The sequence below is a fragment of the Pelophylax lessonae genome (assembly GCF_965119305.1).
Source record: "Pelophylax lessonae genome assembly, chromosome: 12".
Lineage (NCBI taxonomy): Eukaryota > Metazoa > Chordata > Amphibia > Anura > Ranidae > Pelophylax > Pelophylax lessonae.
The window spans coordinates 220,776,319-220,793,737 of NC_138779.1; the positions used below are offsets into that span (position 1 = coordinate 220,776,319).

The following is a 17,419-nucleotide window of genomic DNA, read 5'->3' on the forward strand; positions in this document are numbered from 1 at the left end:
ACGAGGTCCCCGTGACCGAGCCACAAACCTCTGCACCTTTCTGTTGAGCCGAGACGACAACAGATCCACCTCGGGATGCCCCACCGGAGACACAACTACAACCCTAAATAGTACACAATGAATGGAGGTCTTCTATTGTATACAACGGTCACGTGATCTGCTTTGATTGGACACAGCAATCACATGGTACCAGCAGTGGCCCCGTAGAGTGATCTGTCATTGGCTGTGAGCCGAGACGCCAACAGATCCACCTCGGGGATGCCCCACCGGAGACACAACCACAACCCTAAATAGTACACAATGAATGGAGGTCTTCCATTGTATACAATGGTCACGTGATCGGCTTTGATTGGACACAGCAATCACATGGTACCAGCAATGGCCCAGTAGTGATCTGTCATCGGCTGTGTCCAGTAGGTCAGTGGTCCTCGGGGCCCACTAACAGGCCAGATTTTAAGTATTACCTTGGGGAGATGCAGACTAGAATACTGCAATCACTGAGCAGCAAATGAGATCACCTGTGATGTAACTTAGTTATCTTGCAAACCTGGCCTGTTAGTGGGCCCCGAGGACCGGAGTTGAGGACCACTGCAGTAGGTGACCGATCACGGCATGGGCCCGCACAGGTGTATTCTGGGTAGGACGTCATACGACATCCATCAAGAACTGCTTCCTGCCCGGCCAATAGACAAATGATGGCAGTTAATTATGGTCGTTATTTTTCTTTGCTCACTCAGGGAGGTTGAATGCACAAAATGTGTAATTTTTACTCCTTTATGATAAGTTTAGCAGCACAGAAAGATGAGACAACACGTCATACAGATGGAGGACACACGTCATTGTCAGTATATTATCTGAGTGCTAAAGCAGCTTTTGCATTAAAAGAAAACAAGCGAGCCGTGCTGGATCTTCTGGTTCCATCGCAAGAATTCCACCACCAATGACCATCCAGCAGCAGGTCCGAGACGCGTTCTGTCCTCGGAGGAGATAAAATCTATAAAAATAACAGCGATTCTCCCAGACGTCTACACACAGACTGATCGCTTTAATCTCAGCATTGTAAAGAAGCGTACAATTCAATCAGGGACTTCTCTACACCCATGAAGCAGAAACACAATTAGAAGGCGACAGGAAGGCCCTGACCCGGAATGCCCAGAGGCGCGGTGGGCGGAGTTTGGCAGGGAGTTCTTAGTGGAGAAGGGACTGTTGTGCGTTCAATGGCGTGGGTTTGGAAGTCTTAGGGATTTTACGCCACAGCAGCTTTCTCAGCTTTCTCCTTGTAGGTCGCCATCATCTTCTTGATTTCTGCGATCGCTTTGCCAGGGTTGAGGCCCTGAAATGAATTTACAGGAAGAAGATTTTTAAAACAAGAGAGACAAAACCGGATCCAAATGATTGTCAGCATGGCATGGATCAATAAAGTGATTGATTTGTCAGCATGGCATGGATCAATAAAGGGATTGTAAAGTCTGTTTTTTTTTTTCCCTATAAAAATGACAAACCCGTCATACTTCCCTCCTCAGGGTTCCTCAAACTACGGCCCTACAGCTGTTTCAGAACTACACATCCCATGAGGCATTGTAAAACTCTGACATTCACAGACATGACTGGGCATGATGGGAATTGTAGTTCCTGAACAACTGGAGGGCCATAGTTTGACGGGGATGGATTTGCACAGAGCAGTCGGGATCCTCCTCTTTTTGGATCCCTCCTCTGTGATCCTGGTCTCCACCTCCGGTCGTGTGCCCCCACAGCTTGCTATGGGGGAACCCTGAGCTGAGTCAAAGCTCCGTGTCCCCCTGGCCCCTCTCTCTCTTGATTGGCTAGCTGACTTTGATTGTGTCTCAGCCAATCGGGAGAGAGAATCTCGGATGGCTGAGACACTCATGGACATCGCCGGACAGAGAGAGACCTCAGGTAAGTATTAGGGTGGCTGCTGCACACAGAAGGCTTTTTATCTTCATGCATAGAATGCACCTTCTGCCTTTATAATCACTTTAAATTGCGTTCTGAGATTTTATTCAAAGTGATCACACCACAGAGGAGGAGTACAAAGTTCAGGCCCACACAGGACCCTTTCACTAAGCAGGCTTTCGACACAATGCCTGACAAAGAGGTCCTGCATGATCGCTTTGATTAAAACCTTTGGAAGCTATGTGATGATCCAGAGCAGTGATCTCCAAACTGCAGCCTTTTGCTTGCACTTATCCAGCCCTTGGGGCACTATTCCTCCCACTGACACCAATGATGGGACACTATTCCTCCCACTGACACCAATGATGGGGCACTATTCCTCCCACTGACACCAATGATGGGACACTATTCCTCCCACTGACACCAATGATGGGGCACTATTCCTCCCACTGACACCAATGATGGGACACTATTCCTCCCACTGACACCAATGATGGGGCACTATTCCTCCCACTGACACCAATGATGGGGCACTATTCCTCCCACTGACACCAATGATGGGGCACTATTCCTCCCACTGACACCAATGATGGGGCACTATTCCTCCCACTGACACCAATGATGGGGCACTATTCCTCCCACTGACACCAATGATGGGGCACTATTCCTCCCACTGACCCCAATGATGGGGCACTATTCCTCCCACTGACCCCAATGATGGGGCACTATTCCTCCCACTGACCCCAATGATGGGGTACTATTCCTCCCACTGACCCCAATGATGGGGTACTATTCCTCCCACTGACCCCAATGATGGGGCACTATTCCTCCCACTGACCCCAATGATGGGGCACTATTCCTCCCACTGACCCCAATGATGGGGCACTATTCCTCCCACTGACCCCAATGATGGGGCACTATTCCTCCCACTGACACCACTGATGGGGCACTATTCCTCCCACTGATACCAAAAATGGGCACTATTTCTCCCACTGACACCAATGATGGGGCACTATTCCTCCCACTGACACCAATGATGGGGTACTATTCCTCCCACTGACACCAATGATGGGGTACTATTCCTCCCACTGATACCAATGATGGGGTACTATTCCTCCCACTGACACCAATGATGGGGTACTATTCCTCCCACTGACACCAATGATGGGGTACTATTCCTCCCACTGATAACAATGATGGAGCACTATTCCTCCCACTGACACCAATGATGGGGCACTATTCCTCCCACTGACACCAATGATGGGGCACTATTCCTCCCACTGACACCAATGATGGGGCACTATTCCTCCCACTGACACCAATGATGGGACACTATTCCTCCCACTGATAACAATGATGGAGCACTATTCCTCCCACTGACACCAATGATGGGGCACTATTCCTCCCACTGACACCAATGATGGGGCACTATTCCTCCCACTGACACCAACAATGTGGTACTACTCCTTACACTGACACCAAACAACGGGGATCTACTCCACCCACTGACATCAACAATTAGGCTCTCTCCAGTCCGGTCACATGATCTCTCCAGTGGCCATCTTTAGTGTAGAGGAGAGATCCCAGACAACGGCTGCAGTGCCTGGGCAATAACATCACCCATAGGCTTACTATGGGGCACAGATTGTCCGCTGTCCCTCCTCTACACTGAAGCTGGAAACCAATCATGTGACTGGACCAGCCAGGCCTTAGCATAGGCAAGCATAGACTTTTCCTTTACAGGGTAAGTTAGAATAGGCTTAGAACAGGGGTGACAGCAGGTTTAGGCTCAGCTAGGATTGGACTACTTCCACTTTAATCCCTCCCTCCCATATAAGATGGTGGCACATTGGGCAGTTACCTTGGGACACGTCCTGGTGCAGTTCATGATGGTGTGGCAGCGGTACAGCGAGAAGGGATCCTGCAGTTGTGCTAAGCGTTCTTCTGTGAATTCGTCTCTGGAATCGATCATCCAGCGGTAAGCCTGCGGGGAGAGATAGGAGAGTTCTGAGGATGAAGCATTGGCCTCTGAGGAATAGACAACCCAGGACACGAGGACCATCATTGTACTGAATAGGAAATAGGAATGAAGCACCATCACCCCAATATCATCCTGAGGTCTTTCCTACTTTATAGGAGATGAAGCAGGGAGAGAGGAGCCACTTATTACCTGCATGAGGACAGCCGGCCCCAGATACTTGTCCGCATTCCACCAGTAGCTGGGACAGCTGGTGCTGCAGCAAGCACACAGGATGCACTCATACAGTCCGTCCTAAAGAGACACACAGTGATAGATCAGCCAATGGTAAAATTTTCATACCCCAACATTTTACATCTTCATTGTCAGCCCAAACAGGTCACCAGGACAAATAGAGAGGACGATCCTCACTAATGGAGATAAAGCCTGCAATAAAACCTGACAAAATGTTCTACCCAGAGATAGGGAGGCAGACTAAGGCATGGGTGCCAAGGTGAGCCATTTGGCATGTGTGGGGGCTCAGACTGGCCCGCTGGAGGATTCTCTGGGTGGGGCCTGGCTCTTTACAGATAAATGGTCACTGCCATATGTTGTCATATATAATGCCTGCGCCCCCCCCCCCCCCCCATGCCAACAGCCTTCCCCCTTCATGACATTTCATAGAGGACCTTTAGTGTCAGCCCTCTTCCCAGTACCAGTGTAGATCTGCCTGCAGCTATCGCTGGATGAAGAAGGCCACCTGTTCACCTACCCTCTTCCTAGTGGAACTGTTCGATGCAACAGGTATGAATTGGGGGAGGTGTGCAGGAGCAGGAACCCGGCAGTGCTCCAAGGGGGTGAAGGCGCAGGAACCCGGCAGTGCTCTGAGGGGGGGTAAAGGCGCAGGAACCCGGCAGTGCTCCGAGGGGGGTGAAGGCGCAGGAACCCGGCAGTGCTCCGAGGGGGATGAAGGCGCAGGAACCCGGCAGTGCTCCGAGGGGGGTGAAGGCGCAGGAACCCGGCAGTGCTCCGAGGGGGTGAAGGCGCAGGAACCCGGCAGTGCTCCGAGGGGGGGTAAAGGCGCAGGAACCCGGCAGTGCTCCGAGGGGGGTGAAGGCGCAGGAACCCGGCAGTGCTCCGAGGGGGGTGAAGGCGCAGGAACCCGGCAGTGCTCCGAGGGGGGTGAAGGCGCAGGAACCCGGCAGTGCTCCGAGGGGGTGAAGGCGCAGGAACCCGGCAGTGCTCTGAGGGGGGTGAAGGCGCAGGAACCCGGCAGTGCTCCGAGGGGGGTGAAGGCGCAGGAACCCGGCAGTGCTCCGAGGGGGGTGAAGGCGCAGGAACCCGGCAGTGCTCCAAGGGGGTGAAGGCGCAGGAACCCGGCAGTGCTCCAAGGGGGTGAAGGCGCAGGAACCCGGCAGTGCTCTGAGGGGGGGTAAAGGCGCAGGAACCCGGCAGTGCTCCGAGGGGGGTGAAGGCGCAGGAACCCGGCAGTGCTCCGAGGGGGGTGAAGGCGCAGGAACCCGGCAGTGCTCCGAGGGGGGTGAAGGCGCAGGAACCCGGCAGTGCTCCGAGGGGGTGAAGGCGCAGGAACCCGGCAGTGCTCCGAGGGGGGGTAAAGGCGCAGGAACCCGGCAGTGCTCCGAGGGGGGTGAAGGCGCAGGAACCCGGCAGTGCTCCGAGGGGGGTGAAGGCGCAGGAACCCGGCAGTGCTCCGAGGGGGGTGAAGGCGCAGGAACCCGGCAGTGCTCCGAGGGGGGTGAAGGCGCAGGAACCCGGCAGTGCTCCGAGGGGGGTGAAGGCGCAGGAACCCGGCAGTGCTCCGAGGGGGGTGAAGGCGCAGGAACCCGGCAGTGCTCCGAGGGGGGTGAAGGCGCAGGAACCCGGCAGTGCTCCGAGGGGGGTGAAGGCGCAGGAACCCGGCAGTGCTCCGAGGGGGTGAAGGCGCAGGAACCCGGCAGTGCTCCGAGGGGGGGTAAAGGCGCAGGAACCCGGCAGTGCTCCGAGGGGGGTGAAGGCGCAGGAACCCGGCAGTGCTCCGAGGGGGGTGAAGGCGCAGGAACCCGGCAGTGCTCCGAGGGGGGTGAAGGCGCAGGAACCCGGCAGTGCTCCGAGGGGGGTGAAGGCGCAGGAACCCGGCAGTGCTCCGAGGGGGGTGAAGGCGCAGGAACCCGGCAGTGCTCCGAGGGGGGTGAAGGCGCAGGAACCCGGCAGTGCTCCGAGGGGGGTGAAGGCGCAGGAACCCGGCAGTGCTCTGAGGGGGGGTAAAGGCGCAGGAACCCGGCAGTGCTCTGAGGGGGGGTAAAGGCGCAGGAACCCGGCAGTGCTCCGAGGGGGGTGAAGGCGCAGGAACCCGGCAGTGCTCCGAGGGGGGTGAAGGCGCAGGAACCCGGCAGTGCTCCGAGGGGGGTGAAGGCGCAGGAACCCGGCAGTGCTCCGAGGGGGTGAAGGCGCAGGAACCCGGCAGTGCTCCGAGGGGGGGTAAAGGCGCAGGAACCCGGCAGTGCTCCGAGGGGGGTGAAGGCGCAGGAACCCGGCAGTGCTCCGAGGGGGGTGAAGGCGCAGGAACCCGGCAGTGCTCCGAGGGGGGTGAAGGCGCAGGAACCCGGCAGTGCTCCGAGGGGGGTGAAGGCGCAGGAACCCGGCAGTGCTCCGAGGGGGGTGAAGGCGCAGGAACCCGGCAGTGCTCCGAGGGGGGTGAAGGCGCAGGAACCCGGCAGTGCTCCGAGGGGGGTGAAGGCGCAGGAACCCGGCAGTGCTCCGAGGGGGGTGAAGGCGCAGGAACCCGGCAGTGCTCCGAGGGGGGGTGAAGGCGCAGGAAGCCGACAGTGCTCCGAGGAGGGGTGAAGGCGCAGGAAGCCGACAGTGCTCCGAGGGAGTGAAAGGCGCAGGAAGCCGACAGTGCTCCGAGGGAGTGAAGGCGCAGGAAGCCGACAGTGCTCCGAGGGAGTGAAGGCGCAGGAAGCCGACAGTGCTCCGAGGGAGTGAAGGCGCAGGAAGCCGACAGTGCTCCGAGGGAGTGAAGGCGCAGGAAGCCGACAGTGCTCCGAGGGAGTGAAGGCGCAGGAAGCCGACAGTGCTCCGAGGGAGTGAAGGCGCAGGAAGCCGACAGTGCTCCGAGGGAGTGAAGGCGCAGGAAGCCGACAGTGCTCCGAGGGAGTGAAGGCGCAGGAAGCCGACAGTGCTCCGAGGGAGTGAAGGCGCAGGAAGCCGACAGTGCTCCGAGGGAGTGAAGGCGCAGGAAGCCGACAGTGCTCCGAGGGAGTGAAGGCGCAGGAAGCCGACAGTGCTCCGAGGGAGTGAAGGCGCAGGAAGCCGACAGTGCTCCGAGGGAGTGAAGGCGCAGGAAGCCGACAGTGCTCCGAGGGAGTGAAGGCGCAGGAAGCCGACAGTGCTCCGAGGGAGTGAAGGCGCAGGAAGCCGACAGTGCTCCGAGGGAGTGAAGGCGCAGGAAGCCGACAGTGCTCCGAGGGAGTGAAGGCGCAGGTAGCCGACAGTGCTCCGAGGGGGTGAAGGCGCAGGAAGCCGACAGTGCTCCGAGGGGGTGAAGGCGCAGGAAGCCGACAGTGCTCCGAGGGGGTGAAGGCGCAGGAAGCAGACAGTGCTCCAAGGGGGTGAAGGCGCAGGAAGCCGACAGTGCTCCGAGGGGGTGAAGGCGCAGGAACGCGGCAGCGCTACGAGGGGTGAAGGTGCAGGAACTGGGACTGATCTGGAGGTATACGGCACACTATTGTTTACTGGCACACTGGTTGTCTAATGTTCGTACATTTCTGCTCTAGGTGAATAGGTTGCTGACCCCCAATTCTAACTCCCCATCCATTCCTTACAAAATCAAGAAGAAAAAAAAAATTAAAGACATTGTAACCATTTAAGGACAACATCCTCGATCAGAATAGAAGATATGTAAACTAGGGGACAATCTAATCCTTTAACATATAAAACAGCCAACATTATGGGGTCTTAGTGGAGTAATGGAGTATGAAAGTAGCAGGTCTGGGTGAATCCTCCTCCTTGTAGTACAGCGAGGAGGTCACTGAACTCACCAGTTTGTCACGGTCCTCTATGGACTGGTAGTACTGGGCCTTCCCCTGCTGGCTCTCATCCTTCTTCTTCAGATAAGGCTGAATGGATTTATACTGAGCGTAGAAGTTACTGAGATCCTGAAGAACAGAAGAAGTAGAAGATGAATGCTGACATCTACATAAGATCCCACCACCATATAGAGGAAGGGACCCCTTCCAGCATTACTTACAGGCACCAGGTCCTTCACCACGTACATGTGGGGGAGGGGGTAGATTTTGGAGACTTTGCTCAGGTTGGTGTCAATCTTTACAGTACAGGCCAGAGTGTTGCCGCCATTAATATTCATGGCGCAGGAGCCGCAGATACCTGGAACAGAGGGGACCGGAGAGCAGTTGACATAAGATGAAATATACACCACATACTGGGGCGTGCAAAATCTGGTGCAGCTGTGCATGGTAGCCAATCAGCTTCCAGGGTTTACGGTCACAGTTTTAACCCCTTCAATACCGGGTTCTTCTTCCCTCTTCCTGCCCAGGCCAATTTTCAGCGCGGTCATGCAGCACTGTACACATATGACATTTTCATGCCATCCATTGTGTACAACGGTCAGGAGATCTGCTGTGATTGGTCACAGCGATCACATGGTACTGGCAGTGGGCCGGTAGAGTGATCAGTCTGGGGACAGATCGCAGCCAGGGGTGCCTTCTGGCTGGACGTCATATGATGTCTTCCCAGAACAGCAGTGGTTGTACTATAGGCTGGGTGGGAAGGTGTTAACGAGCTGAAGTTAGAAGCTGATTGGCTCCCATGCACAGCTGCACCAGATTCCGAGTGCTCCAGTTTTAATAAATCTCTCCAGTTGTGCGGAGCTGCGTGATTCTCACCTTCTCTGCATGACCGGCGGAAGGTCAACGTGGGGTCCATCTCATTCTTTATCTTGATAAGGGCATCCAGGACCATAGGGCCACACCTGAGAGGGGGAAGGGACACAGTCAGCCTCTGAAACAGGATGGTAACAGAACATTATACAAAGGAACATCATATTTACAGGACTACATTACAAACACACCCATCCTCATTGATGGAGGCGGGGGGAGAAGGAAGGAAGGCTCATTGATGGAGGTGGGGGGAGAAGGAAGGCTCATTGATGGAGGCGGGGGGGGGGGGGGGAAAGTAAGGCTGATTCATGGAGGCGGGGGGGGGGGAGGAAGGCTCATTGATGGAGGCGGGGGGGGGGGGGGGAAGTAAGGCTCATTCATGGAGGCGGGGGGGGGGGGGGGGAGGAAGGCTCATTCATGTTCATGGAGGCGGGGGGGGAGGAAGGCTCATTCATGTTCATGGAGGCGGGGGGGGAGGAAGGCTCATTCATGTTCATGGAGGCGGGGGGGGAGGAAGGCTCATTCATGGAGGGGGGGGGGGGGGGAAGGCTCATTCATGGAGGCGGGGGGGAAGGAAGGCTCATTCATGGAGGCGGGGGGGGAAGGAAGGCTCATTCATGGAGGCAGGGGGGGAAGGAAGGCTCATTCATGGAGGCAGGGGGGGAAGGAAGGCTCATTCATGGAGGCAGGGGGGGAAGGAAGGCTCATTCATGGAGGGGGGGGGAGGAAGGAAGGCTCATTCATGGAGGGGGGGGGAGGGAGGAAGGCTCATTCATGGAGGGGGGGGGGAGGAAGGCTCATTCATGGAGGCGGGGGGGGGGAAGGAAGGCTCATTCATGGAGGCGGGGGGGAGAAGGAAGGCTCATTATGGAGGCGGGGGGGGGGAGAAGGAAGGCTCATTCATGGAGGCGGGGGGGGGAGAAGGAAGGCTCATTCATGGAGGCGGGGGGGGGGGAGAAAGCTCATTCATGGAGGCGGGGGGGGGGGGGAAGAAGGCTCATTCATGGAGGCGGGGGGGGGGGGGCTCATTCATGGAGGCGGGGGGGGGGGGAGGAAGGCTCATTCATGGAGGCGGGGGGGGGGGGGAAGGAAGGCTCATTCATGGAGGCGGGGGGGGGGGAAGGAAGGCTCATTCATGGAGGCGGGGGGGGGGGGGAAGGAAGGCTCATTCATGGAGGCGGGGGGGGGGGAAGGAAGGCTCATTCATGGAGGCAGGGGGGGGGGGGAAGGCTGATTGATTGGTGGCCGGGGAGGGAGGGGGGGGTGGAGGCTCATTGATGGAGGTGGGGAGGGGTGGCCATGCTGACCCATGTCCACAGACAAAAGCCCCTACAATGGGCACGCGAGTCTCAGAAGTTGACCACAGTTGAATTCAAGAATATTTTGAGGAACACAACAATAAGCTGGCGGTGTGGACTTGGCCTCCACCTTCCCAACTTTTTAAAGGATGGGGTAGTGAGGGCTTGGTCCAGGTGCCGCAGGGCACCCTCAGAGGTGTAGTGGAGTCCATGGCTGGACAGGTCAGGAGAGGGGGACCTTCCCAATGATAGGAGGGTGGGGTGATTGGTGTTATGTATTAGACACTTAGGGCCCAGGTAAGCCCGGTGTTGGGTGACACCTACGTATTCAGGTCCACCTCGTAAGTCTGCATGCGCGGTTTGTCTCCTGGCTTGTCGGGATCCCAGCGGTAGATTGCGAATTTCTTAATGCGGGCCGATGCTGCTGCAGCGGGCGCTGCGGCTGTCTGGGCACATCGGGTCACCTGAAAACAGAAATCACAGATTTACCCCAAAATGTCCCTTTGACCTTCCATGTTCTTTAAATACTTCCCATCAGTGGCGCACCGGGGCCGCCGCAGCATCCTGCGGCTGAACTGTGGCGACATCCAGACAATAAAACACACCAGGGAACGCCAATTGCAGCAAACCCCCCCCCCCAATTAAAACCAAGAATAAAATCACTGCACCCCCACAATATAATCTGTCCCCACCGGTCACTAATCTCTGACGGACAGCTTGGCCCGGGGGGGGGGGGGGGGGGGGAAGATAAGGGAAAAATAAAGATGAGATCCGCTACTGATCCGCTTTGCTGTCACTGTGCAGCAAAATCTTCACCACTTTCTGTGTACAGCGCATGTCATGTGATCAGCGCTGCGTTCATAGGGAACCCCGCCCCCCCCCCCCCGATATCCGTGTCACTCTGATAATAACCAACTTCAGGGCTGCAAAGGTTCAATAATTACTCTGCACTGACAGTGACTCCTCCCCTCCCCCACAATGAGATTATTATGCAGCGTCCCTGGAATTCGCAGTCCCAGCTCGTCGTGTGACTTTTGTCCCGTGGTCACCAGATGGGGGCGGAGCCAACATACCAAATCAGCGTCTAGAATGTGACAGAGGGAGCTCCGGACCAACACAGGAAATAGCAAGGAGGAATGTGTCAGATTATACCCCATTGTAGGAGAGGAGGGGGGATCCTCAGTGCTCGGTGGGGGGGGGGGGGGGGGGGGGGGGGGAATCTTCAGCACACCCCCTGCCCTGGGGGGGGGGATCCTCAGCACCCAAATAAGGGGGGGGGGTCATATACAGATTACTAATACCCCCATAGATAAGGGGGGGTCATATACAGAGTACTAATACCCCCCATAGATAAGGGGGGGTCATATACAGATTACCAATACCCCCCATAGATAAGGGGGGTCATATACAGATTACTAATACCCCCCCATAGATAAGGGGGGGTCATATACAGATTACTAATACCCCCCATAGATAAGGGGGGGTCATATACAGATTAATACCCCCCCATAGATAAGGGGGGGTCATATACAGATTACCAATACCCCCCATAGATAAGGGGGGGTCATATACAGATTAATACCCCCCCATAGATAAGGGGGGGTCATAGACAGATTACTAATACCCCCCATAGATAAGGGGGGTCATATACAGATTACTAATACCCCCCCATAGATAAGGGGGGGTCATATACAGATTACTAATACCCCCCATAGATAAGGGGGGGTCATATACAGAGTACTAATACCCCCATAGATAGGGGGGGTCATATACAGATTACTAATACCCCCCATAGATAGGGGGGGTCATATACAGATTACTAATACCCCCCATAGATAGGGGGGGTCATATACAGATTACTAATACCCCCCATAGATAGGGGGGGTCATATACAGATTACTAATACCCCCCCATAGATAAGGGGGGTCATATACAGATTACTAATACCCCCCATAGATAAGGGGGGTCATATACAGATTACTAATACCCCGCCATAGATAAGGGGGGTCATATACAGATTACTAATACCCCCCATAGATAAGGGGGGTCATATACAGATTACTAATACCCCCCATAGATAAGGGGGGGTCATATACAGATTACTAATACCCCCCATAGATAAGGGGGGGTCATATACAGATTACTAATACCCCCCATAGATAAGGGGGGTCATATACAGATTACTAATACCCCCCATAGATAAGGGGGGTCATATACAGATTACTAATACCCCCCATAGATAAGGGGGGTCATATACAGATTACTAATACCCCCCATAGATAAGGGGGGGTCATATACATATTACTAATACCCCCCATAGATAAGGGGGGGTCATATACATATTACTAATACCCCCCATAGATAAGGGGGGGTCATATACAGAGTACTAATACCCCCCATAGATAGGGGGGGTCATATACAGATTACTAATACCCCCCATAGATAGGGGGGGTCATATACAGATTACTAATACCCCGCCATAGATAAGGGGGGTCATATACAGATTACTAATACCCCCCATAGATAGGGGGGGTCATATACAGATTACTAATACCCCGCCATAGATAGGGGGGGTCATATACAGGGTACTAATACCCCGCCATAGATAAGGGGGGTCATATACAGATTACTAATACCCCCCATAGATAAGGGGGGTCATATACAGATTACTAATACCCCCCATAGATAAGGGGGGGTCATATACATATTACTAATACCCCCCATAGATAAGGGGGGGTCATATACATATTACTAATACCCCCCATAGATAAGGGGGGGTCATATACATATTACTAATACCCCCCATAGATAAGGGGGGGTCATATACAGAGTACTAATACCCCCCATAGATAGGGGGGGTCATATACAGATTACTAATACCCCCCATAGATAGGGGGGGTCATATACAGATTACTAATACCCCGCCATAGATAAGGGGGGTCATATACAGATTACTAATACCCCCCATAGATAGGGGGGGTCATATACAGATTACTAATACCCCGCCATAGATAAGGGGGGTCATATACAGATTACTAATACCCCGCCATAGATAGGGGGGGTCATATACAGATTACTAATACCCCCCATAGATAAGGGGGGGTCATATACAGATTACTAATACCCCCCATAGATAAGGGGGGGTCATATACAGATTACTAATACCCCGCCATAGATAGGGGGGGTCATATACAGATTACTAATACCCCCCATAGATAAGGGGGGTCATATACAGATTACTAATACCCCGCCATAGATAAGGGGGGGTCATATACAGATTACTAATACCCCCCATAGATAAGGGGGGTCATATACAGATTACTAATACCCCCCCATAGATAAGGGGGGGGGTCATATACAGGGTACTAATACCCCTCCCCCTATAGATAATGGGGGGGGTCATATACAGAGTATTATGGGGTATAAATGACAGCTCCTCTTCCCCTCCCCCTCTCTGACCTGTACGGTGCCCGCTGTCCTCAGCACGGAGCCGCTCCGTCTCAAGGAGAATACGACCGCCGCCGCCATCTTTCCCGGGACTCTCTGCGCTCCTCCCCGCTCCCAGCATGCCGCGCGGCCCGCCTACCATAGAGACGTGTGAAGGTCTGCGGGAGAAGCGAGGATAGAGCGACCGGCTCTGCTAGCCCCCGCCCCGTCTCTCTGGTTTGTTAAATAACCTGCCTGGTTGTCAAGGAGACGGAAAGTCATATGACGTGTCTGCGTGTTATGTATGTGGACTCTGGAGATGACGTGTATAGAGACCCGCCCACATCGGGAATTGCAGGGTAGCCATGGCAACAGGAAGCATCCACCCCACTAAGGTGAGGTGGAAGTCACTGCTCCCTTCATATAACAGAGGAGGACTCCTCTAACCTCCCACTGCATATGAGGGGAGAGAGAGAAGGGGTCTGTACTGGAGGTAGAAGGGCCTGTACTGGTGTTGGAAGGGGGAGGGGGTATCTGTACTGGAGGTAGGGGGGTCTGTACTGGTGTTGGAGGAGGGGGTACCTGTACTGGAGGTAGGGGGTCTGTACTGGTGTTGGGGGGGGGTATCTGTACTGGAGGAAGGGGGGTCTGTACTGGTGTTGGGGGGGTATCTGTATTGGAGGTAGGGGGGTCTGTACTGGTGTTGGAGGAGGGGGTATCTGTACTGGAGGTAGGGGGGGGGTCTGTACTGGTGTTGGAGGGGGGTATCTGTACTGGAGGAAGGGGGGTCTGTACTGGTGTTGGAGGAGGGGGTATCTGTACTGGAGGTAGGGGGGGGGGTCTGTACTGGTGTTGGAGGGGGGTATCTGTACTGGAGGTAGGGGGGTCTGTACTGGTGTTGGGGGGGGTATCTGTATTGGAGGTAGGGGGGTCTTTACTGGTGTTGGGGGGGGTATCTGTATTGGAGGTAGGGGGTCTTTACTGGTGTTGGAGGGGGGTATCTGTACTGGAGGTAGGGGGCCTGTACTGGTGTTGGGGGGGGGGGTATCTGTATTGGAGGTAGGGGGTCTGTACTGGTGTTGGGGGGGATATCTGTACTGGAGATAGGGGTCTGTACTGGTGTTGGAGGAGGGGGTATCTGTACTGGAGGTAGGGGGTCTGTACTGGTGTTGGGGGGGGGGGTATCTGTATTGGAGGTAGGGGGTCTGTACTGGTGTTGGGGGGGGATATCTGTACTGGAGATAGGGGTCTGTACTGGTGTTGGAGGAGGGGGTATCTGTACTGGAGGTAGGGGGTCTGTACTGGTGTTGGGGGGGGGGATATCTGTACTGGAGGTAGGGGGTCTGTACTGGTGTTGGGGGGGATATCTGTACTGGAGGTAGGGGGTCTGTACTGGTGTTGGAGGGGGGTATCTGTACTGGAGGTAGGGGGTCTGTACTGGTGTTGGAGGGGGGTATCTGTACTGGAGGAAGGGGGGGTCTGTACTGGTGTTGGAGGGGGGTATCTGTACTGGAGGAAGGGGGGTCTGTACTGGTGTTGGAGGAGGGGGTATCTGTACTGGAGGAAGGGGGGTCTGTACTGGTGTTGGAGGAGGGGGTATCTGTACTGGAGGTATGGGGTCTGTATTGGTGTTGGAGGAGGGGGTATCCGTACTGCAGGTATGGGGTCTGTATTGGTGTTGGAGGGGGGGATCTTTACTGGAGGTAGGGGGGTCTTTAATGGTTTTGGAGGGGGGATCTGTACTGGTGTTGGAGGGGGGTATCTGTACTGGAGGTAGGGGGTCTGTACTGGTGTTGGAAGGGGGAGGGGGTTCTGTACTGGAGGTAGGGGGGTCTGTACTGGTTTTGGAGGAGGGGGGTATCTGTATTGGAGGTAGGTGGGTCTGTACTTGTGTTGGGGGGGGTATCTGCATTGTATGTAGGCGGGTCTGTACTGGTGTTGGGGGGGGGGGGTATCTGTACTGGTGTTGGGGGGGGGTATCTGTACTGGAGGTAGGGGGGTCTGTACTGGTGTTGGAGGGGGGTATCTGTACTGGAGGAAGGGGGGTCTGTACTGGTGTTGGAGGGGGGTATCTGTACTGGAGGAAGGGGGGTCTGTACTGGTGTTGGAGGAGGGGGTATCTGTACTGGAGGTATGGGGTCTGTATTGGTGTTGGAGGGGGGTCTTTACTGGAGGTAGGGGGGTCTTTAATGGTTTTGGAGGGGGTATCTGTACTGGAGGTAGGGGGTCTGTACTGGTGTTGGAAGGGGGAGGGGGTTCTGTACTGGAGGTAGGGGGGTCTGTACTGGTGTTGGAGGAGGGGGGTCTGTACTTGTGTTGGGGGGGGGGGGTATCTGCATTGTATGTAGGCGGGTCTGTACTGGTGTTAGGGGGGTATCTATATTGGAGGTAGGGGGGTCTTTACTGGTGCTGGAGAGGGGGTATCTGTACTGGAGGTATGGGGTCTGTATTTGTGTTGGAGGGGGGTACCTTTACTGGAGGTAGGGGGGTCTTTAAAGGTTTTGGAGGGGGTATCTGTACTGGAGGTAGGGGGGGGGGTCTGTACTGGTGTTGGAGGGGGGTATCTGCACTGGAGGTAGGGGGGTCTGTACTGGTGTTGGAGGGGGGTATCTGTACTGGAGGTAGGGGGGTCTGTACTAGTGGAAGAGGGGTCTGTACTGGTGTTGGAGGGGGGTATCTGTACTGGAGGTATGGGTCTGTATTTGTGTTGGGGGGGGGGTATCTGTACTGGAGGTAGGGGGGTCTGTACTGGTGTTGGAGGGGGGGTATCTGTACTGGAGGTAGGGGGGGTCTGTACTGGTGTTGGAGGGGGGTATCTGTACTGGAGGTAGGGGGGTCTGTACTGGTGTTGGAGGAGGGGGTATCTGTACTGGAGGTGGGGGGGTCTGTACTGGTGTTGGAGGAGGGGGTATCTGTACTGGTGGTAGGTGGTCTGTATTGGTGTTGGAGGGGGGTATCTGTACTGGAGGTAGGGGGGTCTGTACTGGTTTTGGACTGGATGGGGGGGTATCTGTACTGGAGGTAGGGGGTCTGTACTGATGTTGAAGGGGGTATCTTTAATGGAGGTGGGGGGGGTCTTTACTGGTGTTGGAGTAGGGGGGGTCTGTACTGGTGTTGGAGGGGGGTATCTGTACTGGGGGTAGGGGGGTCTGTACGGATGTTGAAGGGGGTATCTTTACTGGAGGTGGGGGGGTCTGTACTGGAGGGGGGCATTACTAGCCATGTGACCAGAGAGAATTCAGGACCTCCCACGAAGAACACAGGGGCTATTCATGTAAGCTGAGAGAATTCAGGACCTCCCGCTCAGACCACACAAGGACTAGTCATGTGACAAGAAACAATTCAGGACCATCCCTGCAGCACCAGCTTTAAATAATTTCAGTGTGTGCACCTGCCTATCACAAATCTCACTGGATTTTTGGCAGGATCAACAGGTTTTTCGGTTTTAAATGGTGTGTATATATATATATATATATATATATATATATATATATATAAAACTACATTTCTCAGGAAAATAGGGGGGGGGGGGTAAAGATACTCTCCTGTTTTTTAAAGTGTTTTGTAAAATTTTATTGAAATTAATAAAAATTATAATAAAAAATAAATATATATATATATATATATATATATATGATATGTGTGTGTGTGTGTATATATATATATATATATATATATATATATATATATATACACACTGGTATTTGTGTGTGTGTGTGTGTATGTATATATATATATATATATATATATATATACACACACACATATCATATATATATATATATATATATTTATTTTTTTACTATAAATTTTATTAATTTCAATAAAATTTTACAAAACACTTTGAAAAAAAAAAAAAAGGAAAGTATCTTAGTATCTTTATCCCCCCCCCCCCCCCCCGCCTATTTTCCTGAGAAATTTAGTTG

General features: G+C 54.2%; 1 protein-coding gene across 1 annotated transcript; it reads right to left on the reverse strand.

Moving 5' to 3' along the window:
- Positions 1-817: 817 nt before the first annotated feature.
- On the reverse strand, positions 818-13,684 carry SDHB (succinate dehydrogenase complex iron sulfur subunit B). Its single transcript, XM_082274607.1, has 8 exons — positions 13,527-13,684; positions 10,392-10,531; positions 8,776-8,861; positions 8,121-8,257; positions 7,912-8,028; positions 4,085-4,186; positions 3,776-3,898; positions 818-1,333 (listed from the first exon to the last, which is right to left on the reverse strand). The coding sequence occupies exons 1-8, from the start codon at positions 13,593-13,595 to the stop codon at positions 1,247-1,249; spliced, it is 861 nt and encodes a 286-aa protein (XP_082130733.1). The 5' UTR covers positions 13,596-13,684; the 3' UTR covers positions 818-1,246.
- Positions 13,685-17,419: the final 3,735 nt, after the last annotated feature.

Bases quoted from the DNA above. Each gene is read 5' to 3' on its own strand.
- SDHB (XM_082274607.1), bottom strand. From the start codon at position 13,595: ATGGCGGCGGCGGTCGTATTCTCCTTGAGACGGAGCGGCTCCGTGCTG. The intron at 8,029-8,120 runs GTAAGTAATGCT...TCTGTTCTTCAG, and splicing joins TGGTGAAGGACCTGGTGCCT to GATCTCAGTAACTTCTACGC. The intron at 1,334-3,775 runs GTAACTGCCCAA...AATTCATTTCAG, and splicing joins GCACCAGGACGTGTCCCAAG to GGCCTCAACCCTGGCAAAGC.